Raw genomic sequence first — 27,051 nt, 5'->3', positions numbered from 1 at the left:
AATGATGCATTGTCAAAAAAAAATTTTAAAAAAATTAAATAGTTAAAAGCCTCATTTTTATTGAAATCAAAATTTTAAATGCAACATCACTTTACGTTTTAATCATGCAAAACAGAACACAAGTACTGCTTTGGTACAGTGGTTGGCTCCTTACTTTTTAAAGTGACAAACAAAGAGTCTGAGGTGGCACAAGTAACCAATAATATGTTGTCACATGTACTGTAGTTAATTGTTTAAAATTAAAATCTATTTTTCTAATAAAATTGGATTTTTTATTACTTTTTAAGAATAAATCATTTTTTTTAGGAAAATCCTATAAACAGTTTCTATAAAATGGGTTTGGATGTTTTTGGATTTAAACTAAGTCAACATCGGGTTAGGAAATCAGGTTAATGGGTCGTCAACAACACAACGAACTCACTGGAAAATTACAGAATCCGACGAGTCTCATCTTCCTACCTTCGCACAACCACGAATCATGGTATTATACGTATATCAGTCCCTCTATCAATCATCTTCAATCCCTTTATCAATCATCTCACTAAACAACCCTCCACCACTCTTTCCCCCTTCCCCCTACACAAAAATCTCCGAAGCACAATACCCACTCTTATCAAAGCAGAATAAACATAAATTAAAGCAATCTCGAAAACTTTTTCAGCTATTTTACCAGATTCATTTCAACCACAACAACAAAAGCCGGCAATTCAAAACTTAAAAACGACCATAAAAGCCGGCAAGCCGAGCTCTAAACTCGGCAACACTCAATTTTTAACCAAATTCAGAAAACAAATAGAAAATCGAGAAAATCGAAGCTTTTACATACACTCATTTATAAACACATAAAAACACATAAACCCAAAACTTAAAAACAAGTTCTATACCCGGAGAAGAATATGTTTGTATTCATAATATGTTTGCAAATGTACAAGGTGATTATGGGCCGGATTTGCAGCGGGGCCGGATTTTTAAGCCCAACATAATATGCAAGTGCAGCAACACAATAAACCCAATAATTTTTAAGCCTAATATTTAACAACAGTTATTTAAGCCTAAAGTTAAACTTTGGCCCAAGCCAAATATATTGGCAATGTATTGGATTCACTATAGTGAAGAAAAATAGAAAATTATTAACAATTTTTAAGCCAACTGTTATGACAAAGTGCCACGTCACCATGTGGTTCCACTAGTGCCACGTCAGCATACATGGACCCCTGCCACATCAGCAGTATTATTATTTATTAAAAATGATTGCAACACATCCTCATACCTTTAGCAACATAACCACACTTTAATTCTTCACCGACAGTTTTTCGATGTCTAAGCCAACATAAAAATGACAACGTTGTATTAGCCAAAATATGCATGGCAAATCCAACAAAAGAAATGGCAACATCAACTTTAAATGTTGTAATAAGCCATTTATGCTGTAGTGAAGTGTTTTCTAAATTTGGAGATATTGCAACAATTTTAAAAAAATGTTACAGTTGAACTGAGAATGTGTCAAATTGTGTGAAAAATTTGAATTCCCTTGCAACAGTTTTCAAAATACGTTGCCAACTCCAAAAATTTCAGCCCATTAGTTTCGCGGGCTCTCAAACAAAGCGGGCTTTCAAATTTTTTTAACCAAAGCACACAGATATAAGGGGGATAAAATAACAGTTTACAAGGATACAATTGAACAAAAGAAAATACAAAAATACACTAAACAAAACAAGAATTCAAAAAGAGGCGAACACCAAATTACTCTCACAGATTGAAATTGAATGAAGAAGAATCTAGCTCAAGCATTTAAGTTTGAAGATTCAAGATCAACTAAGAAGGCATGTTCTTCCCTAAATCGGTTATTATGTCAATTGAATTTTAATTATGGTTAATTTGAATTTTTTTGAATCGATTTTGTATTGTGTGTTTGTGTTTGAGATTGTACATCAATTATTCAGGTGGCTTGCTTCGATTATGTGGAATTGTTTAATTTGTCTTGATGCAAATTGTTATGCTGATTAGCAGTTTCGACGAGTTAGGGCACAATGGTTTGAAAGTCAACTTAGGTTACTCCTTCTGCAAATCTGGTTCGTATTGTGGTTTACAAGTTCCAAGATTGTAATCCTTGCGGTAGCAGTAGTAGTTATAAATTAATGGTTTACAGATAAATTAATGATTGCAGCTGCTGTGGCTTGGGAAGCAGGCAGGCCACTGATAATAGAGGAGGTAGACGTTGCACCACCGAAGAAAATGGAAGTTTGAATCAGGATTCATTTCACGTCTCTTTGTCATTCTGACGTTTACTTCTGGGAGGCCAAGGTATATTATATTGATGAACGTGTTCACTGCTAGCCTAAACACTATAGCTAGTCATTATATGTATGCTTTTCCTAAAGGCTAGAGCAGATTTGTTTTCTCAGTTTTTTATCCATTACACTTGCTTTCATTTTCTAACAGGGACATCAACCTCTATTTCCGCGAATATTAGGTCACGAAGCAGGAGGGTATGTTTGAATTTTGATAGGAAAACTTTTAATACAAGATAATAAATTTATGTTCTACTGACCTAGACTTCTAATTTTACATGTTCTCGACTTTGTGGTGTGCCTAATTTTATCCTTGAATGAATTTTATTGATTTATATTGTTGGCTCCAGAGTCATAGAGAGTGTTGAAGATGGTGTTACAGCCCTCAAACCCGGAGAAAAAGTGTTACCTCTGTTTATAGGCGAGTGTGGGGAGTGCCGTCATTGTAAATCAAGTGAAAGCAATTTGTGTGATCTGCTAAGGATCAATTTGGACAGAGGTGTGATGCTTAGTGATGGTAAGCCAAGGTTTTCGAAAGATGGCAAGCCTATCTATCACTTTGTTGGAACTTTCACCTCAGTCATTACACTTTTGTTCACTCTGGCTGTGTTGCAAAGATCAACCTGGAAGCTCCGCTTGATAAAGTTTGTGTTCTTAGATGTGGTATATCCACATGCACAAAAGTGTTTATCTTATCATGTTCTATATATATAATGGGAGCTCAAGTTGCAGCCTGAACTGAGCATGGTTTTGCTAATGCTTTTGTATCATTAATTTTTTAGGAATGGGTGCGGCCCTGAATGTTTCTAATCCGAAAATAGCATTAGTAGTTATTACCAGTGGCCCTTTATAAAGTTTCAATTATTAATGTAAATCAATTAGCTAGCCTTTTCTGTAAATCTTTTTTGATACTTATTTTAACATCCAATTTTATCTTTTATTCAATGGTTGACTTTCATTTTGTCATTTAATCTCTAACTTGTGTCGGAGCAAGTATCTGTAGTTGTCAATACCTTATCAATTATGCAAATTTTAGTTGAAAGCGTAAGAGCTACTCTGTGTATCTTGCTCTATCTAAAGTTATCATGTTAATAAGTTTTCCTTTATAATCTTTCTAAATTTAGTGATAGATTCAAGTTAATATCGATCTCAAGTTAATAATCTTTTTAAATTATGCAAATTTAGTGAAGTTTAATTCTCCCTTGAAATGGGCTAAATATGAATGCATCTGAGAAGTGTTGAATGGGCATCTCTAATGCTTCTCCTTTTCTCCTTTTTCGGAGCATTTAATTTATATATTCTGACTAACTTATGCTTTTTGTAGGAATTTTATTTGTGCCAGTAGAAATGGCTGAGTAGAACCAACTTCCAACTGTTTATCAGAAATTTTCTACCCAATACAATTTTGGTTCCAGCCTTTCACATGATGTTAAGGGTATCTATGAAAGCTTTTCTACACAGAGAAGCCATTTTTCCTTTGGGAATTATACTGGTGCAGGATTGCGGTAACCCATGGAATGAACATACCGAGCCACCCAGGACCTTCCATTAGCTTATTCTACATATGTGAAATTTGTTCTAGAACGAGCTGAGAAAGGGATTGCAGGTTTTGCCATCGATTTTCTCATGGATGGAGTCTTTACAGTTGTGTCCAAAACTGTTGCTGCTCCAATTGAGCTTGTGAAACTTTTGATCGAGAACCAAGATAAATGCTTCTCATTTAGCGAAGAAGCTAAATAAAGATTACTACTATTAGTTTTGTTAATTAGTTAATTTAGTGTAGTAATTTATTCTTTTGTATTGATGTACATTCTGAATTATATGCATGATTATGTTGGAACAACCTTTGAATGGTTGTTAATGGTTATAAAATGACATTGATGTTTGGTTTTGTGGCATAAAACATGCCTGGTTTAGTTTATTTATAGTCAAATCCTACTGCTTTTTTTAAAAAATAATGGTGCAATTGTGTCCAAATATGTTGCCATTTACAATTACATCAGCTATAAAATATTGGAATTAGTTCAAAATTGTTACAATATTTTCAAATTTAACCTTAAATTTCATTGCAATTGGACCAATTAATGTTGCCTTAAGGTGGTTATTTAGCTGACAAAAACAACTATTATAATAATTTTACCGAGTTCCTTTAAATACATTTTATTGCTATATATGGTTTATTGCAATAATATTTTGTTGTTGTAATATATTGCTTAAGATGTTGCAATAGGACCTCTCTTGCATTACCACCTGATGCAACACCAAAATTTTATATATTTGTTGCCATAAATTCTACTGCAACAGAAATAGCCCGTAAGGCAATATATTTTTGTGGTTTCCATAGCCATTCTATGGTGTAGTGCCAGGTACAAACCTTCTCCGGGGCACCAAACAACCAGAAAAATAAATCCAATTAACCCCCTAAAATCTTCACCCTTGAACACGGACTTCACCTGCAGAAAAGACCATTACCGAGAGACCAAAGAAAAGGAAAAACACCAGCAAAATTCGGTATTTAACCAACCCAACAAACACACACTACGCCATAAGTGGACTATTGTAATGCCTAAATGGTGTTACAATAGGCCCTAAAAGCGTTATAATAGGTCTATTGTAACACCAGGGGGCGTTACGTATACGAGCATTACAATAGACACCCTAATGTAACACTTCACTGATATATTGTAACAGAGAGGAAAACGTTACAATAGACACATACTGTAACACTAAAAAGCCCAAATATAACACAAAACGAGTGATACAATAGCTTGATCAATTATAACTTATTGTAACAATCTGTTCTATCAATTGTAACACCCATCTTTTTAATTAAGTAATAGTAGCATTTGTAATCTAACACCAAAATAAAACACACATTAAACTTTAATAGGCATATATAACATTTAATTTTAAAATTTAAAATACTTGTTCTGTTTAAAATCTACAATACATATCCAAAATATTACAAACACCATATAAAATTACAACAATACGATTGATTAATTAACAATACTCCAAGCATATCCAAATTATAATGAAAGTTATTAATACTTTGCAGCTATGTTGATCCCCTTCTTCCCATAACAAATTATTGGCTTTTACTTCTCCAAATAATCATTTCTCTCTGCTTCACCACCTTTTCTTATAAATATTTATCCTCGCGAGAAATATGATTCATAACAAAAACATATCAAAGTAGGTTAGGGAGTAATCAGACTAATTGCACATATTTAGTAAGTTAGGGAGTAATCAGACTATTTGCGCTTACTTGGTAGTATCAAGAACCTGAACGAGATGGGGGTGGCTCTCTGGTATTGTGCAAAAATGTAACACCTAAAAGCACAGTTCCAAATCTGAAGGGCACTGAAATAATCAAATATACTAAGCATGCAAACTTTAACTATTCACAGGAGATCTGTATCTCCATCCTGCATACACGTGAATCATCAATTAATTGCATAGATATTTGCAAAAAGGAGAACATGATATATTTATATGTATCTCACATGTTTAGTGAAAGCTAATAAAAATGGAGAATATATCTCCTTCCCATAAGTTCGAAGCCACTTAGCTCCCTCACCAAGGGGATCAGTTCTAAGATAATACTTACCTTGTATCAGCAATTATGGATGTGAACTTATAAAAAATATTATAAATGAAATCATTTACAGCCAAATTAAAAGAAAATCATATATATTAGAAGACTACTTATAGCAAACCAAATGATATTAGTAGAAAACCCGACATACACGGCTGGGAAAATGTATTGCCCCATCATCAAAAAATTAGAAAGAAAACATCAACCAGAAAGTGACTTACAGTTAACCCAACGCGCTTGTCAGAAAAAAAAAACAAACTGTCTCATTTAGTGTCACTGCAACACCTCTACCATCATCTTTAAGTAATCTCCTATAATTTGAGATTGCCACTTCTCCGATTACATAAAGGTATTGCATGAAGATAACCTAGAGAACAAATACATTAAAGGTTAGAAAGCTTAGTTGAGTTGTTATTCTCACCAATTCCTGACAAAGTTTATTACCTTACGGAAGTGCAACAGATTTTTCTTTAGTCAATTTCAAGATAAGGGCCCGTACCTATACGAATATAATAAATTTAATACCAAAATTAATCAAATAAGATGAAAAAAATAACCAAAAACAAATAAATGTGAACTTAATTGGACTACTTGGCAACAAAAAAGTACCAGCAGCAGCACCGTACAAAACATTTTCAAGTCTCTAGCCAGAATATCACTACAAGAAATAATGCCATTTACGACAGGTTTTTTTCAACTAAAATCGTCGTAATTGAGGCATTTACGACGGAAAAAAATCGTCGTTTTTGCTCGAGTAGTAAGTTCAATTTTTCGTCACAAAATAAAATTGCGTCGGAAGTTGGGAAGCAGGGGCCCACATTCTCAATAAAATAATAAATCTACTTACGACGGAATATCATCCTATATAGACAAAAAATAACGTGTGTTTAAGTAATTATTTAAGCTGTTCAAATTCAAATTTCATGTTCCAAAAAGCAGCTGCTTCTGTACAGGTAAAGTAACTGCACCATACATATATATAAGTTTATTTAATCAGAATCAAGTTAGCTAAGTTGAAGAAAAAATGTTAGCATAACTTCTTCACTTCATAACTTACATCAATGTCATAAAGTAGAACAAATACACTAAGCACAAAATGAGTCTGTTAACCTCATATCTCACTTAATAAATGATTATAAACTATCTATACAAGATAAAATACCAACAAAAAACATAATTGATATGTATAAAATCCCTCGCTTACGGGTGGAAAAGAAACATCTTTTGACAGTTTAAGCGTAAAAGCCATGGGCAGGTTAATAACACAGAACTTGGAAGATTAATATGGAAGAAAACAGACCCTTATTAAAATCAAGATTGTGACACCAAAAACAACAAATAGAGCTTCCAAAAGGGCTCTACTTATTCTCGTGAAAAGAAATCTGAACTTAACAACACTTATCAAATCTACAATCCATAATTAACACTACCATTATCTCAAACAAGTAAACATAACTAGATTCATCATTGTAAATGTTCCTTAACATTACATGTACATAAAAAATATAATCCATACAAAAAAGCAGAGAATTATCCCTCAAATCGGATAGCAAAACCAGATGCAAGATCCAGCATCCAATTAACTTTATCGAGATTCAATTTCCAATTACATCTAAAAAACCTTAACACAATTGAAACAAAATTATCGAGAAATAAGAACATAGAGCTTCAAATTAAACAGGAGTTAAATTTATAAAACATTTCAAACAGATGTGAAAATAATTATTTCACTAATTACACAAACCCTAATTTTGTTTTAGCTGAAATTATTCTAATCACAACCACACAGAGCAAGAAATAAAGATTCAGATGTGTAATACTATGAAATAAAGATTCAGATGTGTAATACTATAAACCCTAAATCTGCTAATCTGATACATCAATTGCTGAAATTAAACTTCACAATTAAAGTTAAAGTGTTACCTCCACAATAACTTTCTCAAAATTCTGCATCACTTGATCAATGATCTCATTTGCAATCCGCATATATTGGTTCCATGATGATTGTTGCACTGATTGGTATTGTCTGGAAAAGCTATAGTGGCTGATTTTTCAATCAATTCATTAAATTTTGCATGAGGAACTCGATCCATGCCGTCTAAAGACTTCGCCATATTGGTCACTTCGGATAGAACCCTGCGGATAAGTGAGTATGCATTATCTGGAATGCTTGTTTGAGAGGCCTGAGCGGACTGAGATGTCTTTCATCTAGCTGCCTCATCAGCTCCCAATAACTCCGATAAAGAACTTCGAGGATACAATACGACTCTATTTTTCTTTGGCGTTCTTGCCTTTATAAGTAGTTCCAAGTCTCGCTTCCTTTGGCTAGCCGGTGATAGAGGTTCCTCAGGGGCTGATTGAGTGCTGACCATGGCCTCTAAAGATTCCTACATAATATAATTTATAACAAACAGTCCAAACACAAAGAAAAGAAACCATAATATATATATTAGTGCAAAAATTCAATTGACTAAATAAAGTTTGCAACAAACCATTATTTTTTTAATTGTTGGCCCATCGATGTTGTAGACATATTTAAAAAATTCCAGATCAGTCATAGATGTCTCCAAATTAGCATCCAATTCCTACAATAAATAGAAAACAAGTGGAAATTATAAAAGGTGTAATAAAAAGCAAAGTCGACAATTTAATCTCAAACTAATATTCTGCCTCCACCAAACTTCAGGAAACAGTAGTGCTATTTTTCTAACTCCCTTACGGAAACAAATTTATGCGTAAGTATCGACTGACTTTCATAATTTAGTATAAATTTTTTATATGTCCTGACTTTTAATCACTTGCTAACTAAAAAAACAGTCCATTTACTGCAATTTAAGTCGTTGCCATTTTTGGTATTTAAATGGTTCATATTATTGAATAAACAGAGTATGATATTAACTATCGTGAACCCTAAACTGTAACTTATAAATCACTCAAATTTTAACCATATAGTAACAAAAGTAAAATTTCAATTTTAACTTTACTTATTTAACTCGGAAAATACTGATTCTACCACAACTATTACTGCAAGGACTGATACGAAACAAAACTAATTCCAAACTCCCTACAGATTGGACTACAATAATATGATTATAAAAAACATTCATATACGCCTATATTGGGACCAGGATTAAATACCAACGTTAATGAAATAATTAAAATCACAAAACAAAGCATCATAAAAATATTATGAATTTACAATCCATAATAATTCAAAGTGGATTAAAATCATAAAACAAAGCATCATAAAAATATTTTTTTAACTATAATTCACCAAAAGTTAATTTTGCAAAAACTTTTAAATTGAAAAGGTATTTTAGAAAAAATATATATTTAGAATCAACTAGTGAAAGTTTAATTCAGTAAATTCATATTGCGACAAGAACTAATCATAATTTGGATAAGAAAATAGAAACAATATTATGCTCTTATTTTATAAAGATATTTTTAGTTATTCAACTTACGGAATTTTTATTTTTTTTGAATATAAAAGCAAACATAAAAAACTATTATTACCGAAAATATATTATTGTGATATTAAATATATTTTATTAGTTCATGATTTGAGTTTCTCGGTATATAATATTTTCTTTTCTATTGATACTAAATAAGTTGTAAAAAATATCTAAATTTTAACTTTCTTAGTTGTATTTAGGTGCTTGCTTATAAAAATATGGTCCACTGATTATTAAATTCAAAATATGTGGCATTAATTAATTTTGCAGTACCATAATGTTATGCCATAAAATAGATTATTACTATCCATTCATGCCAAATTGCAGAAGGCTAATAGTGCTAATTGGAGTTGGGTTCACCCAATGAGGACATTAGATAATGATCATGATTATAATAGTAATGCTAGTTCATCTGACTTTGAATTCCCTAAAGGCGAAAAAACCATTCACAATTTATTTGGACGGTCATTATCTAGGCCTACCTCTTCTAAATGGAATGATGCAGAAAAGTGGATAAGGAATAACCAAACAGAACCATCTAATCATTCTAAAAGAAGCAATGTGCAAAGCCAGGTGACTCGCGTGCCAATAATGAATGGGGTTAAAGTTGTTCCAGAGTATGTAAATTACGATAACAAGCCATCAGTTAAGCGAGTTGATTTATATCAACCTGCACCTCAGCTCAGTTTGGAGAAGTTTTCTTTTACTTTAAACAGACCTCAATCCGTTGCTAATCAAGGGAATGATACTAATGTTGAGATTGATCTGTGTCCTCATAGTAAAGATTTGACATAAGTGGATAGTGAGGATTGATCTTGTTTAACGAGTTCTTTTGAATAACCAAAAGTTATTCACTCCGGACAAATATATTTTCATTAATACCGTAGCTCAAAAAATGGAGAATAGTGTGTCCAATTATGTGTCATGCCATAATCCCTCGGCTTTTGCCTAGTAGTTTTTCCCGGAAGAGGAAACTGTATTTGCTCACAAAGTATCTTTGCCCTTATCCTGAATGTTGAGTTGTGACTGAATGTCTCTCACATCGTCCAAACTTTGTGCTTCTTCTTAATGGATCATCTTGCTGGAAAGTCATTAATTGTCCACATCAATGCTACTTTCATTGTGAAATTTGAACGTGATACCCTATCATATGTTTCCACCTCGGTACACCACAACATCTTCAATTCATCAATTAGTGGTCGAAGATAAACATGAAAGTCTTTTGTCGGATCATTCGGCCCAGGAATGAGAAGAGGCATAAATATGTATGGAGCTTTTGTACACATGGATGGTGGAAGATTGTAAACAACAATAATCACAGGCCACACCGTATAGTCCCTTGCATGTGCATCTCGAAAAGGATCAAATCCATCACTAGCAAGGCCTATTCGGACATTTCGTGTTTCTTTTGCAAATCGAGGAAATCTGTGATTGAATTATTTCCATTCATCTCCATCAGCTGGATGACTTAATTGACCCTCAACTGCAGCTTTATCATGATGCCGTGTCATACATTTGGCAGTCTTCTCGGACATGAATAATCCTTGTAGTCTCAATGTAAGAGGGAAGTAACTCAAAATCTTCTTCGGAATCAACATTTTCATAGAATCCTTCTGCGCCTTGTACCGACCTTCGTGACATATATCACAATGTGTTTTCTCACTATTTTCTTTGTAAAATAACATGCAATCATTCACACAAGCATCAATTTTTTCGTATCCCATACTCAACCCACTTACTAACTTCTTCACATCATAGTATCTCATGGGCAACTTATGATCTTTAGGCAACACCGATCCAAGAAGTTCAAGTAGCTCATCGAATCCCTTATTACTACAACCATGTCTATGTTTGAACTTAAGTAGCTTATTCACAAATGATAATATTGTGAAACTTATACAAATTGGATAAAGAGGTTCAGTAGCACTGTCAAGCATCTTGTAAAAACTTTTTGTTGTTGTATTCGGTTCTTTATGCATATTCTCAAAATTATTATTTGCCTCGACAAAATCTCCAAGCATTTCATGTGCATCATAAAAATCATCATGCGTATTATCAACATTCATGGAACTCGTCCCAATGTCAACCCTTGATCTAGCACTCTTTTCATGAAAATACCATGTTGTATATGCGGGCATGATGCCATGTCGATATAAATATAATATCACATCATGGGGATTTTTTATATAAAAATTTCCACATTCGTTACATGGACATCTTATTCTCCCCTTTGAATCATCCGTATTTGCAATGGCAAATTTAATGAAACCATCAACACCAATTTTGTACTCTTCCGTTATATTTTTACTTGCATCAAATCGACGATTCATCCAACTATAATCCGACGTCATCTACAAAGTGCATAGATAGTATAATAAATAACTTAATACTAATTAACAAAACATACTTAAATAAATTCACTATGTGTACAAGATATTTAGTGACAAACAATGTACAATAATTATTTTTTTTGTTTAATTATTTTGAACACTACATTTAAAATATTAACAACTATATTTCATTTAAATTGTTAATAAATATTTAATGTATATGAGAAATCAATAAACAATAATCATGATAATCACAACATAAATAATTTAAGAAAGGTACTTACTTGACTTAAATTTAATGGATAGTTGAGCTTGATGAGAAAGGCAAATGGTGGAAAATAGGAAGGAAAATAGAAAGAAGAGGAAAGTATGGACATAAACGAAGAAGAAACGATAAGGCAGGGGCTGTAAATTCTGAAAGAATAAATTCCACCGCAAGCGGTCGTTTTTATAAAAGCCACGAAAATCGGTCATTTTTATAAATTCAACCAACAACGGTCGTTTTTATTAAAATGACCGTTGTGGCCTTATTTAATATTTTTTTGATAAATAATTTAAAAGCGGCCGATCAGTCGCTTTTGTTTTCCAGAATTAGACTTTGTTCTAGCGGCAATTTTGCCGCCTGTTCTTCAAAATATAAAACCGACCGCTAAATATTGGCGGTTGCTTTTGTTGATAAAAGCCACCGGCTAAAAGCCACCGCTTTCAAATTCCACCGAACAAAAGCGACCGCTCGTTAAATTCCACCGACAGCGGTCGCTTTTAATTATGTTTTTTGGACAGGTAAAGTTGACCTTAAAGGCCACCAATTTCGGTGGAATTTATAGTCGGTCGCTTTTATGTGGTCGCTTTTACTTCTTTTTCTTGTAGTGTCTCTTTGTTGTCAGAATTAAGACGAATGTGAACTCCGAGAGGCACGATATCGAGGTTTCCATGACAGCCTTCGCTCGAACTGCGAGTATGTTTGAGGTCAGTGAGGGGATTGACATAAAGGGAATTGTATAGAATTTGAGACAAGACCGAGGACTAGAATACGAGATCCGGATATTTCATATTAAAGAATTGTATAATAAGGTATAATTGCATTATTGACCAAGTGAAAATATCAACAAAATTTGACTAGAAGGTAAAAATCATAATAACTGAAAATATAATTGTTGTTGGGGATTGCTATTTAGGACTTATACTTTGATATTAAACTTGTGACTAACAATCAGCACCACTGCATTTGTATTAATCTTTGTATTTCATTGTGACAAGCTCAAAATGTATATACATAATTTCATATACATCTGCTTAACAACAACATTTTGACTCTGTAATTGCTGAACTTAATTTTAAATATTTTCACATACATAATTGTTTTGGTTGCATGCACAATGTTGTAATGAAATTCATATGAATGGTGGTATCCTAAATACAAACCAGGCAACTCGCTCATTTATCATAACCAGTTTCTTTTATTCATATAAACAGACAACACAGAAAAGATGATACTATATATTCGGTTTCCATTAATAATACAATAGGTTTAAAATAGATAATTAGTGATGCCTGCATTTCTTTTTTTGTGACACATCAATGCCCACAAATGCAAATTTATGAGAGTACAGAACAAATGAGTACAGAGTTGAGAGTACCGGTTGTCCAGTTTCAGTACAGACGAGGAAGATCACGAGGTTGCTGAGCCTCTTCTTGAAGGTCCTAATTTCAAAAAATAAATGATAAAAATATACTAAATGAACAATAAATAAAACTACTCCAACCAATTATAATATTTGCAAGTTAAAAACAATAACCTGAGGTGTGAGCAATCTAAAGTCATCATCTTGTTCCTTAATGTTTATCAGCATTTCATCATTTGCATGTAGCTCTTCTATCGCCTTCTTGGCATCAATAGCTTTAGACTTTTTCTCAATATCAGACCCATATGAATCTGAATCAGAATCGGAACCCTTCTCAACATCAACAATAAAGTATTAAGTACAGAGACAAATTAAGTAACATCAACAATAAACTATTAAGTACAGAGACAAATTAAGTAATTAAGTAATTACAAATTACTGTATATAAATAAAGAAACTTGCCTCTAATTGAACAAACTACAAAGTACCGAGATAAAATACTGATTATTTAATGAAAAAATGAATCAATGATACCTGTTGGATCTTGGAATCTTTGATACTTTAGAAGAAAATCGAACTAGACTTAACAGCGATTAAATCTTTGATATATATAACAGCGGTTGAATCTTCGATATACTTTGCAAGCAGCAAGCGATTGAATCGGCGGCCACACACTTAAAATTTAGGTCTCAAGCTCTACTCAACCCTATTTTCTATTCTGTTCCAATATGGTCGACTTCACATTGTTTTCTTTGTTTTATGTTTTAAGAAATTATATATACTAGCTTAAAACCCGCACGGATTACCTAGATTTTTTTTAATATTATAATTTTTAAAAAAACTTAAATTAAATTCTTAATTTTGTTCATTTAAAATTTCAAATGATATGACTTTATGATAATTATATTGGTAGGCATATATATTCATACCATTTTAGAACATTTAAAAGTATTTAAAATGATAGGGAAAAATATTGTTATAACGAAAATATTATTTTATTGAGGGTAAAAATATAATGTCTCCATTATGTTGTGACCTTAAAAGAATATTATTTTAACATGGTGATTACTTAATCGATTAACTATAACTCTATAAAAAATATTTTAAAATTAGGTTAAAACAAAACCAAAATTCTAAAAGTTTTGCCATCTTTAGACAATTTTAAAATTTTAAATCACTAATCTTCCGTAATTAAAGGAGGACATTTTAAAAATAAATGATTAATAACACTTTTCACACAATTATATATAAAATCTTAAAATATGCTCCATCAGTTTAACTTGTACAATTAACTAGTGTTTAATCCTGAATTTGTGTTTTGATTAATTTAAAAATATTTTTCAACAATCCAACCGTATGGATGTCAATAGATATATATACTAGTGATATAACCAAAATTCTGTATCAAAATATTTTTATTTGGTTTGTCATTTTAACGGTCAAGTATCAGTTTGACTAGTACAACTATCTACTGTTTAATCCTGAATTGGTGTTGTGATAATTTTAAAAATATTTTTCAACGATCCAACTAGAGGGATGTAAATATATATATACCCAAAATTTCATATCAAAATAATTTTACTTGGTTTGTCATTTTAACACTTAAACATGAGTTTGACTAATACAACTAATTAGTGTTTAGTCCTGAATTGTTGTTTCGATAATTTTAAATATATTTTTCAATGATCCTACGGTATGGATGTAAATAGATATATATATTAGTGATATACCCAAAATTTCATATTAAAATAATTTTATTTGGTTTGCCATTTTAACAGTCAAGTATGAGTTTGACTAGTATAGCTAACTAGTGTTTAATCTTGAATTGGTGTTTCGATTATTTAAAAAATATTTTTGAACGATCCAGCCGTATGGATATAAATAGGTATATATATTAGTGATATACCCAAAATTTCATATCAAAATAATTTTATTTGGTTTGCGATATTAACAGTCAAACATGAATTTGACTAATATAGCTAACTAGTGTTTAATCCTGAGTTGATGTTTCGATTATTTTAAAAATATTTTTAAACGATCCAACCGTATGGATGTCAATAGATATATATATATATATATATATATATATATATATATATATTAGTTATATAACCAAAATTTAATATCAAAATAATTTTAGTTGGTTTGCCATTTTAACAGTCAAACATGAGTTTGTCTATTACAGCTAACTAGTGTTTAATCCTGAATTAGTGTTTCGATTATTTTAAAAATATTTTTGAACGATCCAACCATATGGATGTAAATAGATATATATATTAGTGATATACCCAAAATTTCATATCAAAATAATTTTATTTGGTTTGCCATTTTAACTGTCAAACATGAGTTTGACTAGTATAACTAACTAGTGTTTAATCCTGAGTTGATGTTTCCATTATTTTAAAAATATTTTTAAACGATCCAACCATATGGGTGTCAATAGATATATATATATATATATATATATATATATATATATTAGTTATATAACCAAAATTTAATATCAAAATAATTTTAGTTGGTTTGCCATTTTAAGAGTCAAACATGAGTTTGTCTATTATAGCTAACTAGTGTTTAATCCTGAATTAGTGTTTCGATTATTTTAAAAATATTTTTGAATGATCCAACTGTATGGATGTAAATAGATATATATATATATATATTTGTGATGTACCCAAAATTTCATATCAAAATAATTTTATTTGGTTTGCCATTTTAACAGTCAAACATGAGTTTGACTAGTATAGCTAACTAGTGTTTAATCCTGAGTTGATGTTTCGATTATTTTAAAAATATGTTCAAACGATCCAACTGTATGGATGTCAATAGATATATATATTAGTTATATAACAAAAATTTAATATCAAAATAATTTTAGTTGGTCTGCCATTTTAACAGTCAAACATGAGTTTGTCTATTACAGCTAACTAGTGTTTAATCCTGAATTAGTGTTTCGATTATTTTAAAAATATTTTTGAACGATCCAACCGTATGTATGTAAATAGATATATATATTAGTGATATACCCAAAATTTCATATCAAATTAATTTTATTTTGTTTGCCATTTTAACAGTCAAACATGAGTTTGACTAGTATAACTAACTAGTGTTTAATCTTGAGCTGATGTTGCGATTATTTTAAAAATATTTAGTTGGTTTGTCATTTTAACAGTCAAGCATTAGTTTGACTAGTACAACTAACTAGTGTTTAATTCTAAATTGGTGTTTCGATTATTTTAAAAATATTTTTGAACGATACAACTATATGGATTTCAATTGATATATATTAGTGATATTACAAAAATTAAAAGTCAAAATAATTTTATCTCATTTGCCAATTTACTAGTGAAGCATCAGTTGGACTAGTACTGTTATCTAGTGTTTATTCCTAAATTGGTGTTACGATTATTTTAAAAATATTTTTGAATGATCCAACCGTATGGATGATTATATATATATATATATACTAGTGATATAATCAATGTTTCATATTAAATTATTTTATCAAAATATTTAATTTTTTACGGAAATTCTTGAAATGTCACCCAAACAAATTAATGTTGACATTAATATGGTTGGATCATGAAATAATATTTCTTAAAAATTGAAATTATAAAAAATCATGTGCTAATTTACGACAGAACCCGTCATGAATTATTATCTGCAAAAAAATTGAGAAAAGTGAAATTTACCGCCAAAATTTTAGGGAAAAGTTAAATTTCCATCTTGAATAACTTACGACGAATTTTAAATTTCCGTCGTAAATTGGATGTTCAATATTTTCCCCACCAAAAATTTGGGAAAAAAGTTAAATTTTCCTCTTTGATAACTTACGACGAATTTTAATTTATGTCGTAAATTTGACGATCCGATTTTTTCCATCGCACATATTTCGTTGTAAATTTTTATTAAATATTTTTTTTTTCAATTTCAAGTTCAAATTTTAATAAAAATAATTAACTTACGATAAAATGTTTAAATCGTCGCAACTTCAAATAATTTTTATTTTTGTTTAATCGTGCCGTGAAAAATTCTATTAATAAAATACTAAACTTACGACGGTTTTGTGTTTCGTCATAAATAATTACGACGTTTTACTTTTTTTCGTCGTAAGTTGGGCGCACACTTTATTCCGTCGTAAGCTGGCCATCGTAATTGGCCTATTTTGTTATAGTGTATCAAATAAAGCTATATCTTATAACCAAGGGTAAATCCAGTACAGTTAGCTTTCATCAGATCCTTAGACAAGAAATGCATTATGATTTGGGAACAAGTCCATCACTTAAAGATTGCAATTAAATCTATAATGACCAAATGCGCACCAAAGTGAGGACTGGACTTAGTAGCTACTTGTGTCAATGAGTTGTAGTTATCCATCCAAATAGAGAACCAATAAAGCATAGCCAATAAGACATGGTACACCGTTACCTCAGTTCTAAGAACAAAAAAGAAATAACTTGAGATAACTATTTTCCTATTGTTAGAACTGTCCGCAGCCTTGGAAATTTCAACTTCGTCTCTAGCTGTTTTATCATTTTGATCCATACAGGGAATATTTTTTGATACCATTGTTACCATCATATTATAAACCTGAGAAATTCGTATGAAAACTAAGTGAAGATATAATTAAGGACCAGAAAAAACATTATAAATAAAATAAAAAATAAAAAGATGCTAAAATAAAGTAACCAGCAATTCCAGGCTAAAACTGACAAAAAAAATAATTCCAGGCTAAAGAACTTATTCATGACTCATAAGCATTGAAACCAGATCAGTTTTACATTTCCAAGATATATGCTTGAAAGTTAAAATCAAATTAAGCTTAGCATAAATAGATTTTCTTCTTTTCCTATTTTAATAAGAATTATATGTACAGACAACTGGTGGAAATATCCAGGATATTATACAACTGTAGTTAATATACTACTTACCAACACAGTGAGACTAGCACCAATAAAGGAGCAATGCAGCAATCTTATTTACATATGGAAAATTATATAATAAGATTCTATCATCCATTACAATCTATCAAATTCACTTTAGTTGCACAATAGTTGCTAGATAAAGTTTTTGCAACATAATTGTGTAATGTGTAATATAAATATTATAAAGATATTAGTTACAACTTTATACAAAATGAAGTGTCTAGGTGGCCCATATTATGCGTTAACATAGATTTAAATTAGTGTATATAGGCTTCTTTATATGCTCTAATATTATTTTTGTTTCCAAGAATCAGAGGTATGTTAAGTTTATAAACAAGTCACATGAATATAATTCTGCAAAATATCAGCTCTACCTTCTCCTCAGGCTGACCCATCTTCTGAGTAGCTCTTAATTATGAATGTCATGAGCCTGTTAATTATTAATATATATTACACTTACTTTACTCCATATAATTAAACTAAAATGGTACAGCTTGTATAAACATATTTTATTTAATTGTGAGTAGGTAAGACATAGTCAAACCTGACCCCGAGCAGCCCCATTAGGGGATTGTAGGGAAACTCTTGAAACAGGCATTGTGTTTCGATTTCCCTTTATAATGAAAAAAGATTAAGAGATAACTGTAAGGACAAAGCTCATATACTCCGAGTAGATTAAATAAGTTTGAAATTCAACTTTGAAACCTTAAATAACCTCATATGAGTGATAGCTTATGGTTTGCCTCGGATAAAAGTATGGCTGAAGGAAGAAAATTATGCTTTCAAAATGAATATAGCTACAAAATTTATAATTAACGGAGACATGGAAGTTTTCTCCTAAACTGTTCTAAACAAAAGAAACTAAGAGAAACTCCAAAGTTCAGAGTCGATATATTATGATATTCTAGTCAAAAGCATTAGAGTGTCTCAGATATTGTAGTAATATTGTATTTGTTAAACATATCATGAATTATATAAGAGAAAAAGGTACTGGAAGAGTATATATTATTTCATTAGATAACAACCATAAATACTACAAGGTTGTGGCTGTTGAGTCACATAACCACAAGGGAAAGAAGTGTTTCATTTTCCTGGATATTAAAAGCAGATTTATATAGGATAACTACGTGTTTAAAAAACACATTACTTCTAACACTCCCTCCTAATGTGTTGTTCCTGAACTCCCAACAGATTATGCAGCATCTGAAACTTCTATTTTGGAAGTGCCTTTGTGAATATATCAGCAACTTGCTCCTCAGACTTGCAGTAGACTAATTTTATATCATTTTCCTCGATCTTCTCACGAATGAAGTGATGTTTCACAGCAATGTGCCTTGTACGACTATTGTAGATAGGATTCTTTGCCATAGATATGGCTGACTTATTGTCACATAGCATCTCTGTTGCGTTTCTTTGCCTTTCATCAATATCCTCCAGAATTCTTTTCAACCAAATAGCTTGTGATGTTGTCAGGGCAGCAGCTACGTACTTAGCTTCTGCGGATGACTGTGCAACTGAATATTGCTTCTTTGATTACCATGAAAATGCTCCGGAATCAAATGAAAACACAAAGCCTGTTGTGCTCTTCATGTCATCTCAGGAACCTGCCCAATCACTGTCACAAAAACCAATTAATTTTAGCTCTTCACGTTTAAAATATTTGATTCCATATGCCACAGTTCCTTTTATGTAATGAAGAACTCATTTGGCTGGTCCAAGGTGAACCTCGCTAGGATCTTGCATATATCTGGACAACAAACTAGAAGCAAACATAATGTCCGTCCTAGTTGCCGTAAGATACATTAAACTTCCAACAATGCTTCTATACAAAGTCCTGTCTACTTTTCTTCCACCGTCATCTTTCATCAATTTTTTATTTGCTGCAAGAGGTGTTGCCATTGCTTTGCAACCATACATATTAAACCTTTTTAACATCATTTCAGCGTATCACTCATTTCATACTTCTTCATCATATCACTTTTGAACTGATTTATCATATGCTCATCATTGGTAGTAAAAATCAGATCATCAACATAAATTGCAACGATAAGAATTGACATACCTTGCTTCTTCACATAGAGAGTTGGCTCACTCTTACTTTTAACAAATCCATTTTCCAGGAAGTAGTTGTCGATATGGGTATACCATTAACGAGGTGCCTGCTTTAACCCGTACAACGCCTTTTTCAACTTGTAAACTTTTTCTTCTTGTCCTTTAATGACAAAACCATCTGGCTGATCTACATAGATTTCCTCTTCTAAATCTCCGTTCAAGAAGGATGATTTCACGTCAAGTTCATATAATTTCCATCCTTTTTGAGCTGCAAGAGCAATGAGAGTTATGATTATGTCTTTTCGAGCTACTGGTGCAAATGTTTCGAGGTAATCAACTCCTTTATGTTGTGAATATCCTTTGGCCACTAGACGTGCTTTATTTTTTGACTTGTGCTTTATTCTATAAATCCAATTCACGCCCACAACCTCTTTATTTTTCGGTCTTTCAACGAGTTGCCATGTCTTATTTTTTTCAATCATGTGAAACTCGTCTTCAATTGCCTTCTTCCAAACATCTTCTCTAATTGCCTCCTCAAAACTCGTTGGTTCAGTCATGCAAAAATTACACGACTCATAAATATCAGCAAGAGACCTCATTTTCAGCGGAGTACTTCCTGAACTTGACGATCTTGCACTATCACTTGAAGGTGATGATGGATCAGTAGGTGAAGATGGATCAGATGGTGATGATGCTAGTGATGACTGATCATTATTTTTGTCTTCATTTTGAGCTTCTGCTTCAAATGTAATAGTTTGATTTTGACATGCTTCTTTCTCCCAATTCCAGCTAGCTCCTTTATCAAACAACACATCTCTACTTATGATTATTGATTTCTTCTTTAAACTATACAACCTATATCCTTTTGATTTTGAGCTGTAACCAAGAAGAATGCATTTTTTACTCGTGTCTTCTTTCTACACCATGCTTCTAATGGAGTCATTTCTTTAACTGCCTTAGTTGGACATCTGTTAATTAAGTACACATCAGTATGAATTGCTTCAGCCCAGAATGAATTTGGCAACCCTTTCTCCTTTAACATTGATTTGGCCATATTCACTACAGTTTGGTTCTTTCTTTCAGAAACTCTATTTTGTAGAGTTGAGTAACCAACCGTGAGTTGTCTATCAATTCTTTCTTCTTCACAAAATTTATTAAATTCTCTAGAGGTATATTCTTTACCCCTATCACTTCTCAAAACTTTTATGTAACAACCACTTTATTTTTCTACAAATTTCTTGAATTTTTTGAAAATGCTAAAACCTCAGACTTATATTTCATAAAATAAACCCACGTCATTCTTGAGTAATCATCAATAAATAAAACAAAGTACCTATTTTCAGCAAGTGAAGGAGTCCTCATTGGTCTACACGTCAGTGTGAACAAGCTCCAGCAGTCCCCCAGCTCTCCACGATCCTCCTTTTGCAAAAGAATTTCTATGGTGCTTTCCCATTGCACACCCTTCACACACTTCATTGTTATCTTCAACTTGAGGCAGCCCATACACCATATTTTTCAGTTCCTTCAGCCCTTGAGAATGTATGTGTCCAAGCCTTTCATGCCAAAGCAAGGATTCCTCTTTTAGGTGTGCTTTTAAGGCCAAATCAGCATCATAATTGAACATTAGCTCAAAACTTCTGCCCCTTTTCATCTGTATTTTTGCAACCAATTCTCTGCCTTTATTTGTGTCATAAATTGTGCAAGTACCATCCTCAAAATAAGCAGCATATCCATTTTCTCTGAGCTGACCAACACTAAGTAGATTCTGATCTAAATCAGGGACTAATAAAACATCATTAATGTATCGTATGCCATCTTTTGTTTGAATACATATCGTACCTTTGCCTCTTGCCTGAACCAATATGCCATTTCCCATTTTCACTTCAGCGGTAATACTTTTATCAATCTTTGTAAATATTGTGTTGTCTCCGGTCATGTGATTGCTACACCGGCTGTGCAATAACCAAGTAGTGCTACTTTTCTCATTTGTGACCTGACAATTTGCATAAAAGACTGCATATCCATCTTCTTTTTCTTCAGATACATTCACTTGTTGCTGATTTTTCAACCTGCAATCTTTTCGCAAATGTCCAAATTTCTTCCAATGATGACATTGAGGCTTCCCTTTGAACCAGCAATCCTTCTCCGTATGGCTACTTCGTTTGCATATTTCACACTTGTTTGTTTGACTTGCATCACCTAAACATCTGTTATAATTACTTTTTCCTCTTCCTCTTTGGCCTCTTCCTCTTCCTCTATTGAGCATGCCACCTCTTGATGATACTCCTCCATTATAACTCTGAGATGGTGATTCCTTTTTGTTTAAGTTGAGCTTACATTGCAAAGCACTTTCAATGGATTTTTCGGAGTGTCTCATCAATCTTTGTTCATGGGACTGTAATGATGCCATCAACTCACCAGATTTTAATGTGTTATTATTTTTGAATAATAATCCTTCAAACTTTCAAACTCATTCATATTCAAGTTCTCAAAATCTCTCCTGAGGGATTGTAGCTTAATAGATCATACATTGGAATTTCCTTGGAATTCTTCTTGCAAAACTTCCTAAACTTCTTTTGCCGTTGCAACCCTCATAGTTCTGGGAAACAAGCTCTCTGATATAGCTTGTTGAATAAAGAAGAGGGTGTTTGCATCTTTCTTTTTAGTCTCCTTTAAGGCCTCCTTCTGAGCATTTGTTAAATTTGTTGATTCATCATATCCACTTTCCACTAAATCCCACAAGTCTTGAGATTGGAAAAGTTTTTTCATCTTCAAACTCCAATAATCATAGTTTTCACCATTAAAAATGGGCATTGTAGGTTGTTGAATATTCACACCTTGATTTGTTAGAGCCATTGTTGACGTGTTGTTTCCGCCTACTGCTGTTCTTTACGCCCAGTTTCTAATCGAATCTAGCTCTGATACCAATTTGTTGAACATATCATGAATTATATAAGAGAAAAAGGTACTGGAAGAGTATATGTTATTTCATTAGATAACAACCTTATATACTACAAGGTTGTGGCTGTTGAGTTACATAACCACCAGGGAAAGAAGTATTTCATTTTCCTGGATATTAAAAGCAGATTTATATAGGATAACGACGTCTTTAAAAAACACATTACTTCTAACAGTATTAAAATCAAATCCAATCAAACAACATAGAGTCATAAACAAACACGCACGCACAGATAGAACAAAAAAATGAAAATACAGAAGAAACAAATCTCCTTGATAGCTCATGAACGCCCTGATAAACAATAGCTTCAATATGAAAGTACTTAAACAACTCTGACCTGCAAAAGATATTCCAAATAGGGCACATTCGAACCCAATTCAAACACCCAGTCGGTGAAAACCCCTTAACAATTAGTACACAACTCAACTCAACTCAATTACCCAACTCGACCGAAAAAATAAACAAAAACAAAGGTAAAATTTTAATTACCTAAATGAATACAAAACCCTAGTAAGTCAAATAAAAAAAATAATTACTAATCAAAGCTTGATGGGAGGGAAGATGCTAAGAAGTTCAAAGCCCTTAATCATTTTTCTCTGTCTCACCACCTTTTCTTATAAATATCTATCCTCGCGAGAAATCTGATTCATAACAAAAACATATCAAAGTAGGTTAAGGAGTAATCAGACTAATTGCACATATTTAGTAAGTTAGGGAGTAATCAGACTATTTGCGCATACCTGGTAGTATCAAGAATCTGAAGGAGATGGGGGTGGCTCTCTGGTATTGTGCAAAAATGCAACGCCTAAAAGCACAGTTCCAAATCCGCAGGGCACTGAAATAATCAAATATACTAAGCATGCAAACTTTAACTGTTCACAGGAGATCTGTATCTCCATCATGCATACATGTGAATCATCAATTAATTGCATAGATATTTGTAAAAAGGAGAACATGATATATTTATATGTATCTCACATGTTCAGTGAAAGCTAATAAAAATGGAGAATATATCTCCTGCCCATAAGTTCGACGCCACTTAGCTCCCACACCAAGGAGATTAGTTCTAAGATAATACTTACCTTGTATCTCCAATTATGGATGTGAACTTATAAATAACATTGTAAATGAAATCATTTACAGCCAAATTAAAAGAAAATCATATATATTAGAAGACTACTTATATCAAACCAAATGATATAAGTAGAAAAACCGACATACACGGCTGGGAAAATGTATTGCTCCATCATCAAAAAATTAGAAAGAAAACATCAACCAGAAAGTGACTTACAGTTAACCCAGCGCACTGGTCAGAAAAAACAAACTGTCTCATTTAGTGCCGCTGCAACACCTCTACCATCATTTTTAAGTAATCTCCTATAATTTGAGATTTCCACTTCTCCGATTACATAAAGGTATTGCATGAAGATAGCCTATAGAACGGATCCATTAAAGGTTAGAAAACTTAGTTGAGTTGTTATTCTCACCAATTCCTAACGAAGTTTCTAAGTAATCAAATAAGATGAAAAAAATAACGAAAAACAAAGAAATATGAACTTAATTGGACTACTTGGCAACAAAAAAGTGCCACCAGCAGCACAGTACAACACATTTTCAAGTCACTAGGTAGAATATCACTACAAGAAATAAGGCCTTTTTTTTAACTAAAATCATCGTAATTGAGGCATTTAAGACGGAAAAAAATCGTCATTTTTGCTCAAGCAGTAAGTTCAATTTTTCGTCACAAAATAAATTGCGTCGGAAGTTGGGAAGTAGGGGCCCATATTCTCAATAAAATAATAAATCTACTTACGATGAAATATTCCGTCGTAAGTTATCAACATACGACGAATAATAATGTTGTATGTTAGTTACTTACGACGGAAGAAACGTCGTATATTTATTACGAGATAACTATGCGTCATAAATTAGTAACTTACGACGGAATATATGATAAACAACCGTCGTAAGTTTGTATTTCCAGAATAGCCAAATTCTGATTTTTCAGTTTTCAGCCATGTTCGGCTTCCAATTTAAATTCTAAACGTCAAAGTCTAATGCAATCACAAAGTTAACAAAAACTCCCTGGCAAAGTCTAATTTCATTTCCGGTAAGTAATTAAGCAACCATAGCCAAAAATATGCAAGAACTACAAACAGTTCCGGGGTTTGTCAGGGCTGGGGTTCAATGTTTTAATGAATTCTTCATTTTGTTTGTGAAAAAAAAGATATTCAAGTTTTAATTAAACAACTTTGTAAACTTAGAGGACTATTCAATTTATTTCTAAAGAGATTAAAATAATATTGTATTGAGCTAATTAAAAATTAGTCATTTACCCTTCCATTACTGACATCGAGTTTCAAAAAAGCCCATATGTCCTTTTGGTGAACCCCCAACAAATCATGAGTATGCATATATCTTAATAATCTAAAAATCATTGTTTCACTTTAAAAATATATTATCAATAAATATACATATTCATATATTACTATTTATTTAATATTTTGTCCTTATAATTTCTGTAAAAAAAATGTGCACCTTACTACTAAAATAATTTATTTTTTGATATACTATCTCTTACTATCCAAAATTGCATAATATTTAAAAATGTTTGTTTTATATTGTTGTTAAGTTACATTGTACATAACATTAAAAAAATAAGTATATTGTGCATTGTGCATTGTATTCAAATAATTTATTTTTAAATATATAAATACCTCTCATCAATTAAAATTGCATTCAAATGTGGTATAGGAGTGTTACAAACTACTATTTAGAATGTGGTGATATGCCTCTAACTCAAATGCGGTATGGGAGTGTAACTACTTTTGAATGTGGTGATATGCCTCTAAGTAAACCCCATGAATATAATCCCTTATAATTTAGAAATTCAGTTTAATTCAATTCATTTGATGGTCCTCTCTTGGTCTGCATAAACTACACGGGTTCGCTCTTGCTCTAGCCTTTAGTGTAATCCATGAAAGCGACCAAGATCAATTTATACTTATGGTTCGTGTACAATATTCTCTAAAAAATGGTTGTAACATCAAAAAAGCACATATATGTGACCGACTCCATAAATTGTATAACATTATGTTTATAGATTCTTCAGTTTGTTTAACAGCATCATGTATATTCCTTTCTATTTTTTCCTTTGTTCCTTTGTGCTTTGAATTATGTCTGCATTTTCTAGCGAGTCTGGATATGAAATTTAATAATAAAAAAGAATAAGAAATTTACGGGTTTTATTTAAGACTTTATAAATATGTAATAATGGTATGTTGCCATTTACATGTATAATAATTTGAATTGTGAGCAAGGAATTGGACATCTGTAGTGTGTGGATGTTTCTATTTGTATTAAATGATCGTGTTTGAAGTGGATTGGTAGCTTAGTCATTTTATAATTAAATAACAGCGTTCGAATACCGGAATCTGACTTTAAAATGATTTAATAATAGTTATCGAGCATTGAAAATAATATTTTAAAATTCGAAACTATTTTTCAAAATTTTTAAATCAAAATAAATAAATAAATCTAATTAAAAATCAATTAAAATTAATTAATAATTAATTAAATTAATTAATAAATTAATTTTTGAATTAATTGATCAATTAACTAATTAATTATCCACTAAAATTAATTATTTAATTAATTCAGATTTGTTTTTGAATTAAAAATAATTTTCCGAATTAAAATAATGATTTTTGGAATTTTGAAAGTATTAAAAATAATTTTCTGAAAATAAATATAAACAGAATATGATTTTTATAATTTTTATAAACAGAAATCCATTTTATAAAAGTTTCTAAAACA

At 31.6% G+C, this 27,051-nt stretch overlaps 1 protein-coding gene, 1 long non-coding RNA gene and 1 pseudogene across 2 annotated transcripts; 1 reads left to right on the top strand and 2 right to left on the bottom strand.

The window, feature by feature from the left end:
• The first annotated feature begins 2,157 nt into the window (after positions 1-2,157).
• Positions 2,158-4,031, top strand: LOC141659747 (alcohol dehydrogenase 1-like; annotated as a pseudogene).
• A 6,749-nt stretch (positions 4,032-10,780) lies between these two features.
• On the bottom strand, positions 10,781-11,695 carry LOC141659746 (uncharacterized). The gene has a single exon (XM_074466675.1). It carries the CDS (start codon positions 11,693-11,695, stop codon positions 10,781-10,783), a length of 915 nt encoding a protein of 304 aa, XP_074322776.1.
• Positions 11,696-12,545: 850 nt separating this feature from the next.
• LOC141659631 (uncharacterized) lies at positions 12,546-13,965 on the bottom strand. The gene is made up of 4 exons (XR_012549831.1): positions 13,834-13,965; positions 13,474-13,629; positions 13,315-13,378; positions 12,546-12,626 (listed from the first exon to the last, which is right to left on the bottom strand). It is a non-coding gene; the product is annotated as an uncharacterized LOC141659631 (long non-coding RNA).
• Positions 13,966-27,051: the final 13,086 nt, after the last annotated feature.

Source organism: Apium graveolens, chromosome 5, assembly GCF_009905375.1.
Source record: "Apium graveolens cultivar Ventura chromosome 5, ASM990537v1, whole genome shotgun sequence".
Lineage (NCBI taxonomy): Eukaryota > Viridiplantae > Streptophyta > Magnoliopsida > Apiales > Apiaceae > Apium > Apium graveolens.
Note: the sequence above shows the minus strand (reverse complement) of the source record. Positions and strands in the feature narration are given on the sequence as shown.